This window comes from Geotrypetes seraphini, chromosome 9 (genome assembly GCF_902459505.1).
Source record: "Geotrypetes seraphini chromosome 9, aGeoSer1.1, whole genome shotgun sequence".
Classification (NCBI taxonomy): domain Eukaryota; kingdom Metazoa; phylum Chordata; class Amphibia; order Gymnophiona; family Dermophiidae; genus Geotrypetes; species Geotrypetes seraphini.
In genome coordinates this window covers 26540880-26556584 of record NC_047092.1, presented here as the reverse complement: position 1 = coordinate 26556584, position 15705 = coordinate 26540880, and the positions used below count along the sequence as shown (strand labels likewise).

General features: G+C 40.1%; 1 protein-coding gene across 1 annotated transcript in view; it reads left to right on the top strand.

The window, feature by feature from the left end:
- RELN (reelin) overlaps window positions 1–11154 on the top strand; it is a 534390-nt gene extending 523236 nt beyond the window's left edge. The window contains exon 64 of the mRNA XM_033958706.1: window positions 9255–11154. Within this exon, the coding sequence (XP_033814597.1) occupies window positions 9255–9351 (97 nt within the window). The 3' untranslated portion in view covers window positions 9352–11154. The remainder of the gene's footprint in view (window positions 1–9254) is intronic.
- The last annotated feature ends 4551 nt before the right edge of the window (window positions 11155–15705 follow it).

Here is a 15705-nt window from a genome sequence, read left to right as displayed (position 1 = left end):
GTACCGGGTAGAGCTTTGGATTCTTGCCCAGAAATAGCTAAGAAAAAAATTTAAATTGAATCAGGTTGGGCCGACTGGATGGACCATTCGGGTCTTTATCTGCTGTCATCTACTATGTTACTATGTAACAAGCACTCCCCTTAGAGGCCTATATCACTTAATAGCTATAATAAGAATCGGCGATCGACCGGATAAAATGCGTTGAGTGGAGGATATTAAGTAATTCTAAGGGCTCCTTTTACGAAGGTGTGCTAGCGTTTTTTTAACGCACGCGCCGGATTAGTGCGCGCTAGCCGAAAAACTACCACCTGCTCAAGAGGAGGCGGTAGCGGCTAGCGCGGGCGGCATTTTAGCGTGCGCTATTCCGCGCGTTAAGGCCCTAACGCGTCTTCGTAAAAGGAGCCCTAAATAATCTGTTAGCTGGTTTAACACTTTGGTAAACGTCCCTTTCTCATTTCATCTACATTTTGTTAATTTTTCCGATTGCTTTCTTTCCTATTGCAGTGGAGAGTACACGTGAAGCCACTACATTATTTTTGTCCTTTTGGATCGCACTTTAAATTGATTTATTTGCTAATAAGACGCGTTTGTTCTTTTTTTACATGTTTATTTATAAAGATTTTGCATACTGAAAGGATTCCTCGTAAGAACCACCCCCGAGGAACCTGTTAGATTGTATCTCTCTGTGCACACTTCTTTAGAACTGATTATAATTGTTCAAGTACTTGTTTCACTTGGACAATGAGCTTTTTATCTACATTATCTGGTGCAGAATTCATTAGCACAATTTTTTTGCATGTACATCTGGAAACCATTTCTAGATAAACATATAAATGTTAAAAATGTGTTATTAAGAACTGTGGGACAAACTACGGAGAAAAATACAGTTACAACATATATATAGGCCTTATGGGAGCCATGCTAGCCAGCACATACCTCTCACACAGAGGGGATTTATGTGGAAAGAAATGCAGCAGTGGTCTATTAAAGTAATTAATTAAGTCAGCCTTTTGAGGTACGCAATTGCCTTCTCTCAGGAACCTGCTGGTTGGCAGGGATCGACTACCACCCACAGTTCTTATCTTATGTAGTGTGTTGGTCATACTTGCAGCATTAGCTTTGCCAGAACCATTGCTTCCTACCAATTACTTCAAAAGAAATCACAAAACCTTGGCACAAATGGTTATCAGGGGACATTATCCTGCCATGAACAGCATTTAATGACAATTCCATCTCTTAAAATTATAAATACTAGAAGACAATTTATCTTTTCTGTTACTGCTCCACAAATGTGGAACTCCTTGCCAATCTACCTAAGAAAAGAGCATGATATTGATAAATTCAAGATTAATTTAAAAACGTTCCTTTTTAAAGACGCTTTTGATTAATAACTTATAATCTGGAACACAATAATTCAATAATTTAAAAAAAAAAATTCCTACCTTATGTTTTTCCCCAACCTTCTTTTTATTATATTTTGTAGTTCTTATCCCCTTTTCCCTTTACTCATGTTTTGTCAAATATGTATTTAGGTTTTTTTTGTTTTTTTTTTCTCTTTTAAATTAATTTTTAAGGTCATGTATAATTAATGTTTTAATTTCTATTTCTATATATGTATGTTCATCGCTTTGAAAAAAAGACAAAGCGATTAATCAAAAATTTTAATAAACTTGAAACTTGATACATTTAATTACAAAAGAAACTTGTGACTGCGTTAAAACTTCTTATATTTCTTTTCTTTTTTTGGGGGGGGAGGAGGGGGGCGTGTCACATCATACCCAAATCAAACTGATGTGAAACAGTCACAGTGTTACCTCGAAATGACCTTGGTGGCATTCTGAGATCGACATTTGTTCCAAGTTTAATCCTGCCTTCCGTGTCTTGTTCTAGCTTTGCTTTACCCGTGTTGCAAGCGAATATTGAATGACATGATACAAACCTGGTGAAAACAAGAAATAATTTCTTCAAATTTTATTTTCAAAAGAGATGAACAGTCCTTTATTGCCTCTAAACCTCATCAGACTTTTATGACTAATCACAGTGCTGCATGCATTGAAAGGCATTTTCTAACTTATCTTGTATTTCATTATTTGCTGTCATTGGTTTTACACTAGAGTAAGGTAAGAGCTATTAATAAATAATTCATTTCTTGATTACTAATGAAGCCGAGATCATTTTAAACCTGTTCATACAATGTAATGTGAAGCGGAGGGAATGCTGTGCTTGATATATTTAACTATAAGAAATGTATTTAGCTTGCTGAGAGGTTTTGTAAGAGTATTTTTACTACAGTGCATCATGTTCACAGAATCCAAACAGAACTAGTCCAGGCAGGGCAGGATTAATTCATCAAGGGCCCCTGGGTACCCAAGTACACTGAGCCCCCTTCCCCGCCCCACCCCATCATGCGCCCAGGCGGAAACAGGAAGCTGCGTCAGAGGGAAGCTTTGGGCAAGCAGCACCGCTTGCACAATTACAGTTCCCGTTGCCTTTCTTACCCGCGCTGCTTGCTTGTCTTACTTTCCGTCAATGGGGAGGGGGCCGCGTTGCCAATCGGGGGGGGGCCCGTGTTGCTGATCGATGCTGGAGGGGCCCATCGCCGTTTGGAAAAAAACAATGTTAATGCCCTCTTTCATCAGGCCCCACTGACCATTTCGGGCCCTAGGCATGTGCCTACTTGGCCTATTGGTTAATCCTACCCTGAGTCCAGGAGGTGAATTCTGCACTTATGTACCGTATATACTCAAATACAAACCAACCTAAATTTAACCTTTTTCCCCCCACAAAAAAAGGAGGAAAAATGATTGGCTCAAATATAAACCGAGGTTAGAAATTTGGGTCATCGTGGTGAGGCACTCTACAAAGACCCTTGCCATAAGTTTTAACATATGGATTAACTGCTATCCTTCCTTCGCCTCTCGCAATGACTGATGCAACTGCTGTCCTTTGCTAGGGTTACCAGATTTTGCATCTGGATAGAGAGGATGCGTGGCCCAGCCCCGTTCTAACCCCCCCCCCCCCCACAGTGAAATCGCTGCTTATTTCAAAAAACGCAAATAACAGTGGAAAAGTTATTCACGGTTTCTATAATAAAAATGACAACGCTTTGTAAAAACCATGAATAACATATAAAAAGTTATTCGAGCTTTTTCCATATTCGCGCCTATGGTCCGCCTGCATCCCCCGCGAATACGGAGGGAGAAGTGTATCACCCTTTCCATTACTCTTCCTGGGTTTGTCCCCTTTCACCTTCATCCTATGCTTTCTCATTCCAATCCAGAGCTTCCTTTGTAATTGAAAGAGGCAAGCCTCCTGTGCATTTCTGCCACAGAGATATTTAAATATATCTTATCACCCCCCCTTCTTCCATAGCATGTATATTGGGGATCTATGTCTGTCCCCATGTTTTATGATGAAGCCTAATTAACCATTTTAGTAGCCACCTTCTAGACCGATTCCATTGTTTATATCTTTATGAAAGTGCATTCACTCGAATTATACACAGGACTCCAAATGAAGTCTTGACCAGATCCCAACCAGAATACACCTACATTTCTCCTATCCACGCATCCCCTCCCCCCTCCCATGGTCACACCTCCTTTGGGCTGCACGTGAGCTGATTTGGCTACAGATCTTTACAGAATCACATGCAGCCAGATTTGCGTGCAAATCCAAATTAGTGCAAATTAACAATAATAATTGCTTGTTAATGTCTCATTTTTTAATTTATTTGCACATGGATCTCGGGATCGCACAAAATTTGGGCACCATTTTTAGAATCTGGGGGTAAGTGTAAATAAGAACATAAGAATTACCATACTGGGACAGATTAAAGGTCCATCAAGCCCAGTTTCCTGTTTCCAACAGTGTCCAACCCAGGTCCCAAGTACCTAGCTAGATCCCAAGTAGTAAAACAGATTTTATGCTACTTATCCTAGGAATAAGCAGTGGATTTCCCCAAGCCATCTCAATAATGGCCTATGGACTTCTCGTTTAGGAAATTATCCAAACCTTTTTTAAACCTTGCAAAGCTGGAATATAAAGTGAGAAATTTTGGTGGGAGTGCGGTTTGGTTTGTTTCTTTGTCTGGTCCCTCCAACCACAAATCCATTCTGCTGCCCCATCCTTACTTACACCCCCCACCCCCACCCCTTTTTTTTATCAGGCTGCACTGCCAAACAGCACAAGCTAAATGTCAAGCTGCCCATAGGAATACAATCGGCAGCTTGCCATTTAGCTTGTGCGGCTTGATAAAAGGTGTGCGTGGGGAGGGGTTCGTAATGAAACTCGCTCCTGTCAAGGTATGTGCAAAATTAACTCAAAAAGAGAATCCCCTGCACAGATATATACTCAGTCAAAAGCAATACAACGATAGTGCAGTACTAAACAAACTGCTTCACAAAAAATATTTTATTAATCTTATTCATATTATCAACATTTCAGCAAAGTTAAAAACACATAAGACTACAAACACACATAAACAGACGAACACATAATAAGTAAGACATATCAGATAAATATCAGGACGGCCAAAGAGAGTTCACTAAAAGTCACTTAGCTTGAAGAGCAGCCATGAAGTAATCAAAAGGCAGATGAAAGTCCCAGGTCAAGTTTCAAGTTTAATAGTTTTTTTGATTAATCGCTTAATCATACTTCTAAGCGATGAACAGTTTAAAAATTACATTTGATGGGTAACAATACAATAAACGACAATATTTAAAAAAACAACATAGGATTAAAAACAAAATTTTAACATAATCATAACATTGGGTAAGGGGGAATGAAATACAAATCAATAAAGTAAAGAAGAAACATTAAGGGAAAAATACAGAAGGTAAACAAAATAACAATCAAATATAACAAGATAAAATTTATTAGGGTATAGGATATTAAAATTAGTTTTCAAAGGCATCCTTGAAGAGAAATGTTTTTAAATTACTTTTAAATTTTCCAAGTATAAGTTCTCAATTATATAACTACTAAATTTCACAGTTGCTGTTTCTTGTATCTTTTTCATTTAATAAATAAATATATTGTGGTGATGTGCTCAGACCATTAACCCAGTAAATAGTGAAGTCACTATCTTGAGTTTAACAGGGGACCATCATTGCAACCACCTGTCCCCGACCCTCCCTAATTGCTCTTAAACCAGTTCATCAATTATGTTTGTACTTATCTGTATAGAGAGGTTTTTGTTGAACTTGGTCTTGTTAAATCTCAATGGTGACTGTGCTCTAATGAAAATAATGTTGTTTAAAATCCAAAAACGTTTATCTTTGTCCTCATCGTTTTCCGTCCCCCCGACTCGAGTTTCGTCTCCTTCGTCGGGGAGGGACACTAGAAGATCAAATTAAATCAAATTTTATTCATTACTTCTATTTAATTTCAAAACCGTATATTTTTACAGTATGATCCAAACTACATCTCATCAAACTGCTATTACAATTCTTAAAATTTTCTTGTTACCTGATACTGGCTAGCTGAGACCAGAATTGTTCAAAATCTTCATTCTATACTAGATAATGATAGGAAGATATACAATGGTATTCTGTGAACAACTCTCAATTATATAACTACTAAATTTCACAGTTGCTGTTTCTTGTATCTTTTTCATTTAATAAATAAATATATTGTGGTGATGTGCTCAGACCATTAACCCAGTAAATAGTGAAGTCACTATCTTGAGTATAAGTTCAACACGGACAAAGTGCAAAGCAACAAGAAATGTTCAAAAAGAGTGTTCTGAAACAATCTCAAAAGAAAATAACACGCCCAAAAAGGCAGTCAGTCTTCTGGCGTGTTATTTTCTTTTGGGATTGTTTCAGAACCCTCTTTTTGAACATTTCTTTTGAGTGTTGCTTTGCACTTTGTCCGTGTTGAACTTATATTGTATTGACACGGATTTTGCACTACCATTGCACTTGCACCAGCACTAGCACTTTAGTGTGCCTCTATTGCTGATTTTGGATCTGTTTCACCTGATTTACCTCATTGTCGGACGACCTGGGACTTTCATCTGCCTTTTGATTACTTCATGGCTGCTCTTCAAGTTGGAGCCTGAACTTCTTCAAGCTAAGTGACTTTTAGTGAACTCTCTTTGGCCGTCCTGATATTTATCTGATATGTCTTACTTATTATGTGTTCGTCTGTTTATGTGTGTTTGTAGTCTTATGTGTTTTTAACTTTGCTGAAATGTTGATAATATGAATAAGATTAATAAAATATGTATATATTTTTTGTGAAGCAGTTTGTTTAGTACTGCACTAACGTTGTATTGCTTTTGACTGAGTATATATCTGTGCAGGGGATTCTCTTTTTGAGTAGATACTATTTTTTGAATCCTCGTTAGTTTTTTGATTTTGCTCTCAGTTTTGTTTATGTGCAAAATTAACCTATATGGATAGTTTCCTGCAACTTATCTCTCGGTAATTTTGATTCCTCCTTTCCTTCTGTTTGGGGTCTAAGAAAGAGCTGTTTCCAGAAGATTGTTATTACTTCTTAGTTTGTACTTAGATTTGTTTTCATGTTGGATTATGGCTCTGTATTTCCTTAAACAAGTTGTTATACTTGTGAAAAAGTTATAATTATTATTATTTTTTTTTAATTAACCCATATGGAGACACTGCCTTAAGAGAACACTAACTCCCCCCTCATCATGGCCAGTGCTACGGTTTTGTAAAAGGGGGGGTAAATGATGCAAGCGCCTCTTGTCTACTACTAGGCCCATCCAGCCCTGCCCCATTACACCCAAGTCACGCCCCAGCCTCGCCTCGCCGCCCCCTCCCCCACGTGCGCATGACATCACCAAGATGCATTCGGGCATGCGCGGATGCCATCCTGACGTGGGCCCGAGGTGGCAGCTTTTCAAAACTAAACTAAACCTAAGGCTTACATACCGCATCTTCTCTATAAACAATAGAGCTCGGCACAGTTTACGAAAATTAGCAAAGAGAACAAATACAATATGATTTGGGAATAGTAAGGGGAGAAGCGGAATTTACAGCTTTGAAAATAGCCAAGTTTTCAGACGCTTTCGAAAGAGTTGGCAGACCGGGTTTTGAAAGGCTGGAGATTTGGGGACAATCCTGGTTTTGAACTTACATCCCAAAGCAGTGCGGGCTTTGCAGTGCCCGATCCAGCCCTTTGAAATCAGTGCTGCAAGTCCCGTCATGCACCAGGATTCGTTGGCCAGAAATCTGAGACTGTCCTAAAATCTCCAGCCTGGAACTGGGTAACCTGGCATCTCTACAAGGGGCAGAGGACAGATCCTTGGAAATGGGAAGAAAGAGGCAGGGGACAAATATTCTGTCTTTAGGGTTTTTTTTCCTACAAAATTAGACTAGCCTTGAGATTGAGGATCTGTGCCAAGAATCCATTGTTTAGATTTATACACATTGTTTCAGGGTAGAAAACAGAAGTAAGTAAAGGACAATGGTTTCCTTTCTATTTTCAAGAAAGAATCAATAGGTTTTAGTTTATCTGCATCAAATATGGATACACTCCTATAGCACCATTTGATCACCAAAGCTGATGCAAAGCAAAGATTCAGCCTTGCCCTCCCCCCTTCCCATTAACTTATAGGCTCCTTGCCCCCCCCCCCCCAAAAAAAAAATCATAATCATCCCAATACCACTCCATCCTGTGTACCAGTGATGTAGCCAGAGGGGACACCTCAGGGGCCTGGGCCCCCTCCAACACTTTAGCAGCCATACATGCTGGCAGGGGTGCTCAAGCCCTTCCAGCCAAAGAGTTTTTCTACCTGAGCTCAGCCCGCGCTTCCTGAGCAGCAGAAAGTCGGCAGGATGCTTTGTCGAGGGATACTGCACTTATGAACTGAGCATGCATGGAACTGCTGGGTGTCAGAGGCCAGAACAGCCTGATGACTTGTGCCGCTTAGGCAGCGTGGGTGGTCTCCATCAGGGAATCTTCGGCTGGCGGGGATTGAGCAGCCTTGCCAGCAAAGGTATGATAGGGAAGGTGGGTGGTTCTTCAACAGTGGAGGCAGCAGCAGGGGGTAGCAATGGCGGCAGCAGGGGATGCAACAACTGCAGCAGTGGGGGTGGGGAAGGAGGTGGGACTGAGAGAAAATGCTCGGACCTCCCAGTCCATCCCCCCCCCCCCTCACACACACACAAACAAATCACCTTCTAGCTACGTCCCTGCTGTATACAGTACATGGGTTATTTGAAAACTCATTATCTTCCCTGCTGGTAAAAGCATCACCTGCTTTTACTTTTTGTGTGGCTGTCAGGACCTATTGTTTGGCTTTGACGACTACTGCTACTATTTATTATTTGTACAGCGCTGTACATTTAACATTCATTAGATGGTCCCTGCTCAGAAGAGCTTACCATCTAATTTGGACAGACAGACATCACAGGGTTGGTGAGTTTCTAGCAGAAGGAATGGCACGATGAGTAAAGGTATCTGATGGTGAGTGGAAGTTAACCCTTTCAGGACCATAAGGATCGTAGGCCAATTTTTGTGGTTTTGACGACATTTTTATGGTAAAAAGGGCTTGCAGATGCCAAAAAATTGATTTTTTTTGTGAAATATCATTATTTTTTTAAAAAAAATCAAACTTCTGGCTTATGGACAGTGTGGCAAGTGAATCTTCTCATCAATCTGGCAACGACGCTAATGAATGAATGTCGGAACCAGTTTGTTTACATAAAGGCAGTATCATATGGAATCCGTACATATCAAATTTAGAACTGTAGACTATCCCAATCAAAATTGATAGGATTTTAAAGTTATGGGACAAATATGTCCCTTGGTCCTGAAAGGGTTAAGAGCTAACTGTGGCTGTTTTATGCCCCACCTGCCTCAGCTGCAGAACCTGCTATCCTGAGCGACAGCCCAGTTCTGCCTAATGGCTGAACTGGCCCTGGTGGCTACAGCAATATAGGACTGTATGGATTGCAATTTCCATTTCCATTCACGGAGCCAGTATCCTTGATAAAACTCACATACTGTTATTCTTAAAATTCTTAACACATTTTGGGGTCCTTCTACTAAGGCGACCTAAATGCTAACGCGTCCTTTATATTCTATGGACGCGTTTAGCGCGCACTAATATTTAGCATGCCGTCGTAAAAAAGGGGGTTTATTGGCTAACATACCCTACACATTAAATATTGACAGTTTCAACTTGCTCTATTTTTGACCTTTAGCTATGCCTTTCGTGTTGTTTAATGTATTCCCTGATTAATGAAATAACTTCATCCTCTGTTTCACTATCTGCATTTTAACAGCACTCGCAAACAAAATTACATGATGAATTTTTCACGGCAAAATGGGCTCAGGCATTTCTACAATAGAAGACGAAGGTCACTTAGACGCTACCCATGAAGAAATGGCAAAAGAAAGCATCCCGATTTTCCTTCCAACATGTGATCTATTGCTTTCCATCCTCTTGTATTGTGTCCAATATTGGGACTTTTCTGCGACAGGCTAAAATAACCAGAAGCCTTTGCCAAGACTGAGTGTGTTCCACTTTTTCGCACTGTGAACTGAGAAGTGACTTATTTTCTGCTAGGTAAATGTTTTAATGTTGATGTGTCTGTGGAATTTGTGATCTGTTGTAATATCAGTTGCATTGGCAGTATTGGAAGTAAGCAACAAATTTATATTTAACAGGAATAAATGTTTTTAAGTACAAGGACTTATCAGACTGCAAAGATAAAAGGAAAGCACAGTATTTAACATTCGGTGTCACTTAGGTATTTCATGCACTGTATTTTTTTCTGTATATTTTAAGTTATCATTGTTTGTCTCTTTTGTACTGTTTTACAGCCTGATTTGGGCACCGGGTCTGCTTGTTACACTGATGATTTTTTTTTTTTTTTTTTTTTTGGGGGGGGGCTGCTTTACTGTGTGTTCTGACCTCGTGTATAGTGCTAGCCACACTGGCTGTTCAAACAGCCAATTGCAGAAGAGTGTATAACTTTAAATACTTCTCATGGGTGTGTTCTCTTGGCTACCATTAGTTTCGATTGTAAATAAGATTGCTTGGCCTCCACATTTGTTCTAAGCAGCTATGGATAAAGCCCTTAAGAAATGCCCCCATTTTCTAATAAAAGGAGAAAACAGACAGGTTTACTTACAGTAACTGCCATTTAGTGTCTGTGATAATAATGGAGTGATTTGTAAACCTTGGATGTGCTTACTGTTTGTAGTCTGTTTCTATTGTGGGTCATGTCTGTATCTTCTGCTCAAGTTATACTTACACCAGCAACATTGCAATGGCCCAGTTACCCAATGCCGTGTGTTCTCGTGACGCCTATGTATGGTGAAGAGAGTTAAAGATCCACGCTTCAATAAAGACTGGGTCAACGCAAGGACGTGACGTTATTTTTCAGGACGTGCATTGTTCTGATCAAGTTGTCGCATGGGATTTGATGTTTCCTATCAAGTCCCGGAAAACAGATCACAGACAACTGGCATAGATAATAAACTTCCCAAGATAAGTGGACGCTGTCAGCTTCCTCACTGTCCTCGGTTTAATAAATGACCGGTTCTAAGGAAATGAATAAACTAAATGAAATGTTGTAAATGTTTCAGTTTGTTTTCTTATTTCATTCCTTTGAATCCTAGATTTGATATGGTTTAATAAAGGTGGTTGTTGCAATTGTTAAATAATGAAGAGCATTTGAAAACAGTGATGCGGCATACATATGTACATGTCAATTTTACAGTAACACATTTACACGTGTTCATGCCACAGTGCACACAAATTCAAAGGGCCATAAAAATGATGGGCCCAGTATTCAAATTGACTGAAATCGCCTGTCCAGAGCTAACCAGACATTTTCAGTGGTACTTAACCAATAGTTCCACTGAAAATGCCCAGGTAGCACCGAAGCTGAAACTGGCTATTTTGGAGTATTCTAGGGGTGAAGTCGGACCACATAAAAGGTAGTCCTATCTTTATGTGGGGGGTTTTTTTATAGCCAAATATTGCACTTAACCAGCTTTAATTTGGCCAGCTTGATATACCTGGAAATTCAGTGCAGAAGCCCAGACAAGGCTCGGCATCAAATTTCTGGATACAGTATTTGAGAAAAAGTCTGTAAACCCTCTACAATGATGTACTGTATATTTTAGCACAATTTATACTCGAAACATGGTGAGATCATAATGTAAATCCTGATGAAAGGTAACTTTATTGAATAAATAATATAGAAAAAAAAAAAGGGATATTGATTATTCAACAGAATAATGCAACACTAATTTTCCTTATGTTAATAAGTGAAACCTTCATTCAGGGCACTTCTGTGAACAGCAGTAACTTCAATGAACCCCCTCTTTTTCAACGGTGCGCTAAGCATTTTAGGTTAGATTTAGCGCGTGCTGAATCAACACGTGCGCTAACTGCTAACGCGTCCATAGGATAACATGCACGCTAAAAAGCTTAGCGCACCTTTGTAAAAGACGGGGTGAATGATTCCTGTATTATTGATCAATCTGTCGTATTCACCCTTGAAGAATTTGGGCCATTCGTCCATTTAGAACTGTTTCAGCTCTGTGACATTTGAGAACATTCATGCATGAACAACTTGACTCATTTCATTAGGGCTTAGATTGAGAACTTTGACTGGGTCAATCTGAAACATGAAATCTGTTCTTCAGTTGTTCTGCGGTAGAGAATGACACGGTGACAAAATTAATCACCGTTCCCGTCCCCGCGGATAACCGCGGGAAATAATCCCATGTCATTTTCTAGTGTCTAGTGGAGAAGGCTTCATCTAAGGCAAGGCAGATATTGGGTTGTATCAATAGAAGTTTCGTCAGCCGAAAGCCTGAAGTCATAATGCCGTTGTACAGGGCCATGGTGAGACCTCATCTGGAGTACTGTGTGCAATTCTGGAGGCCACATTACAGTAAAGATGTGCGCAGAATTGAATCGGTTCAGCGGACGGCCACCAGGATGATCTCGGGGCTCAAGGGTCTCTCGTACGAAGAGAGACTGAACAAATTGCAGCTCTACACTCTTGAGGAACGTAGGGAGAGGGGAGACATGATCGAAACATTTAAGTACCTCACGGGACGTGTCGAAGTGGAAGATGATATTTTCTTTCTCAAGGGACCCTCGGCCACAAGAGGGCACCCGCTCAAACTCAGGGGCGGAAAATTTCATGGCAACACCAGAAAGTATTTCTTCACAGAGAGAGTGGTTGATCATTGGAACAAGCTTCCAGTGCAGGTGATCGAGTCAGACAGCGTGCCAGACTTTAAGAATAAATGGGATACCCATGTGGGATCCCTACAAGGGTCAAGGTAAGGAAATTGGGTCATTAGGACATAGACAGGGGGTGGGTAAACAGAGTGGGCAGACTTGATGGGCTGTAGCCCTTTTCTGCCGTCATCTTCTATGTTTCTATTTCAACCTCAGTCCTTCTACACTAGCATTCTTCAAAGCAAAGCTTGTGGGTCAGTGGTTGTGGCCATTCATATTCTGATTCTTCCCTCTCTCCTTAAAGAATGACATGAAGACGGTTTCCCGCGGTTATCCGCGTGGACGGGAACAGTGATGAATTTTGTCACCGTGTCATTCTCTATTCTGCGGTACGATTTACTTGAATGTTTACAGTTATTATCTTTTAATGCACGATTCACTTTTGGCTCATCTTCAGCTCACAAATAGATGAGCTGGCCTTCTCTTTTAGAATTTGCTGACATAAAGCAACTACTACTATTATTTATGACTTATATTGCACTGAAAGGCATATGCAGCGCTGTACATTTTGACATTTAATAGATGGTCCCTGCTCAGAAGAGCTTACAATCTAACTTGGACAGACAGACATGACATATAGGGTTAAAGATGCAGAACCCGAGATGAGAGGTATAAACAAGAACAGGGGACAACCAAGCTGGTCAGAAGAACCACACCCTAAGGAGCCAAACTCTACACTGATTACTGGCAGCTCAGAGAAGGCAGGGAGGAAGAAAATTACCAGAGAAAAAGGAGGAGGGAAGGGAAAAAAATCTGAGAAGTAAACATCGCGGGCAAGTGGGAAACACTTGTGAAGAAAGCAGTGCGGTAGAACCCTCAGCTCTTTTATTGTATATTAAAATCAATCAAATCTTCGAACTTGAAAAAAAAGAGGGAAGGAAGAACTCGCATGCGTGCTGGGAGGGGCAGCAGCGAGTTGTGGTGAATGAATCCAGCTTGAGATGTTGCCAGCCTTCACAACAAACAGCCACATGTGACCAGGACAGCGCTAAAGGTTTCCCTTTGGTGCTGGAACGGGTCAGCTGCAGAGGTAATGGACTGTCTAAGCCAGGGGACATGGCAGTCCAGAGAAGGAAGACTAATTGGTAAGAGTTTGAAGGTCCCATGCTTTCCCCTGTCACATGGAGACCCCAGGTGTTGTTTTAATAACTGTCCATAAAATACAGCCCTAAACCCAACATCACGTGAAAAGCAGATTGATCTATTTTTGTCAGCCATTTTGGCAAATAAAACTGCACGGCCATATTTGAGCGGCTATTTTTAAGTGACCTTTTTTAAGCAGTTATAATTGGTCACCTAAATATAGCTATTTAAACATAGCCGGATAAAAATAGCTGTTCAAGTATAGCCACAAAAATAACCGCCTAAATATAGCTGCTTAAATTTGTCCACTTAAAATAACCACCTAAATATAGCCACATAACTATAGCCAGCTGAAAAATAGCCACGTAGATCACCCCACATAGCTTTTAGAAAAGAAAAAAGTCCTCGACTCCACCCATCCCCTCCAAACATTATCCCCTTGCCCTCCTCCAGAATACCTCTCCAACCCCCCCCCCCCCTCAGTTGGTCCAGCAGGGGTTGGTGGGGGCAGGAGTGCATCCCCCTCACTGAGGTTCCTCAAAATGGCTGCCGCAACCTCTTGGGAAGTACTTCAAGAGTTTGCGGCAGGCATTTTAAGGAGGTACCACAAGGGGTAGGAGGGGAGCTGAATCTTCTGGGCAAGGGGGAGGGGTAGTCAGGAGCAGGTTTGTTTGGGGGAGGGGGTTTGGATAGTTTTCAGAAAATTACTAAAAACATAAAACATCCACAAAACAGAGAACTTCATGAAAAGGTATTTTAAAAAATCACATCCAATAGGATTGTTAGTTCACCTACCCTATTCTGAATCTTTTTAAGGGAGATGAGGCTGTGAACAGCTGCTAAACCAATCCCTTTGCTGCTAATGTAATCTTATATCACCCACCAGGTGGTGCTGTAAAAGAGTTAGGCATAGTCCCAAGGCAGGTCATTATTGCAATTTACATACTGCTTTCAGGCACTTTCTCTGTCCCCAGTGGGTTGACAATCTAAATTTTGTACCATACTTGGGGCAATGGGGGGGGGGGGGGGGATTGGATGATTTGCCTAAGGTCACAAAGAGCTGTAGTGGGAATGATGTCACTCAAGACAGATGGAGATGTCTATGTGCCAAGAAGTCTTGGAATTGGGGGCTACTCTTTCCTGGAATGGAAGAGTAGTCTAATGGTTAATGCAGTGGCACTTCATCTCTTTGTGATTCAGGGCATGTCAAATATAAGCACTGTATATAATATGTAAACTGCTTTGATTAGAATTCAAGTTTAATAAAATTTTGATTAAAACGCATTATCTCATGCCCGGAGTAGACTTTTGAATGTCTGACTTGGAGTAGTAATTGTTTTGCAGGCTCACATTCTTTGCTGTGTAGGGTAATATGGGCGGGGGTGGGGGTTGTTTATTGTGCAAATTTCAAGAACTCTGTTTTATTTTGTTATTCATGTTTGCGTGCACTTTGATATTGAATAAATATATTTCAACATAAAACGCATTATTATAAGTTCAATGCAAGGCATATCAAGTCCCATTCCCAGATGTTATTTTTGCAAATATATTTAAGAACCTGAACAATTATGTTACTTTTTAGATATGAAGGTCTGGAGTAATTGCTTCCCCAAATGGTTAAATTTTGAAATGCTGTAACAATTGTATTGGGTTCTTTTCTTGCTAACACACTATGGTTTATTTTGAAAGATTTCCTGCTAAGAACTTCGCTTTTTTTTATTTCCTCTCCCTATTTGTTTGTGGTCTAACATAGGGTGGCATAGCAGTATCATATATACTCGTATATTTATTTTATTTTTAACTACTTTGTTTCCTTTTGTTGTTCTTTCTCCATTTCTGTTTCTTTTTTTTTATCTTTATTAATTTTCAAACTTTGTCAGTGCCATACAATTAATTTAGACATAAACACTACGAAGAAGGCACTTTAAATACACAATTAATACATAAAACAATCATTTCTGCCCCCTCCCCAAACTAATAGATGAAGACATATTATGGAATTAAAATATTATAATTAAGTAATTTTAGTAATCAGAATACCTTTCCCTCCCCCCACCCACCCTGGATGTGCAAGGAAATCTAATACAAGGAGAGATACATGACGGTTAGTGCGATTCAACAAATGCAGTCAATAGGCACCACACCCTATTAAATATATTACTAAACCCCAAACACTCCGCATTCATTCTCTCATACTTATAAGCAGTACAAACATTTGCCCACCAAAATGTGTAATTAAGTCTGTCGTAATTCTTCCAGTTTCGTGTAATCATTCGTATAGCTATTCCCGTTTCTGTTTCTGTAACAAGTGAATTTTTTATGAGGAAAAAAAAAACCCCAATTGTGCAAACCTATATGGCCAAGACGGCTAGAAAAACATATCC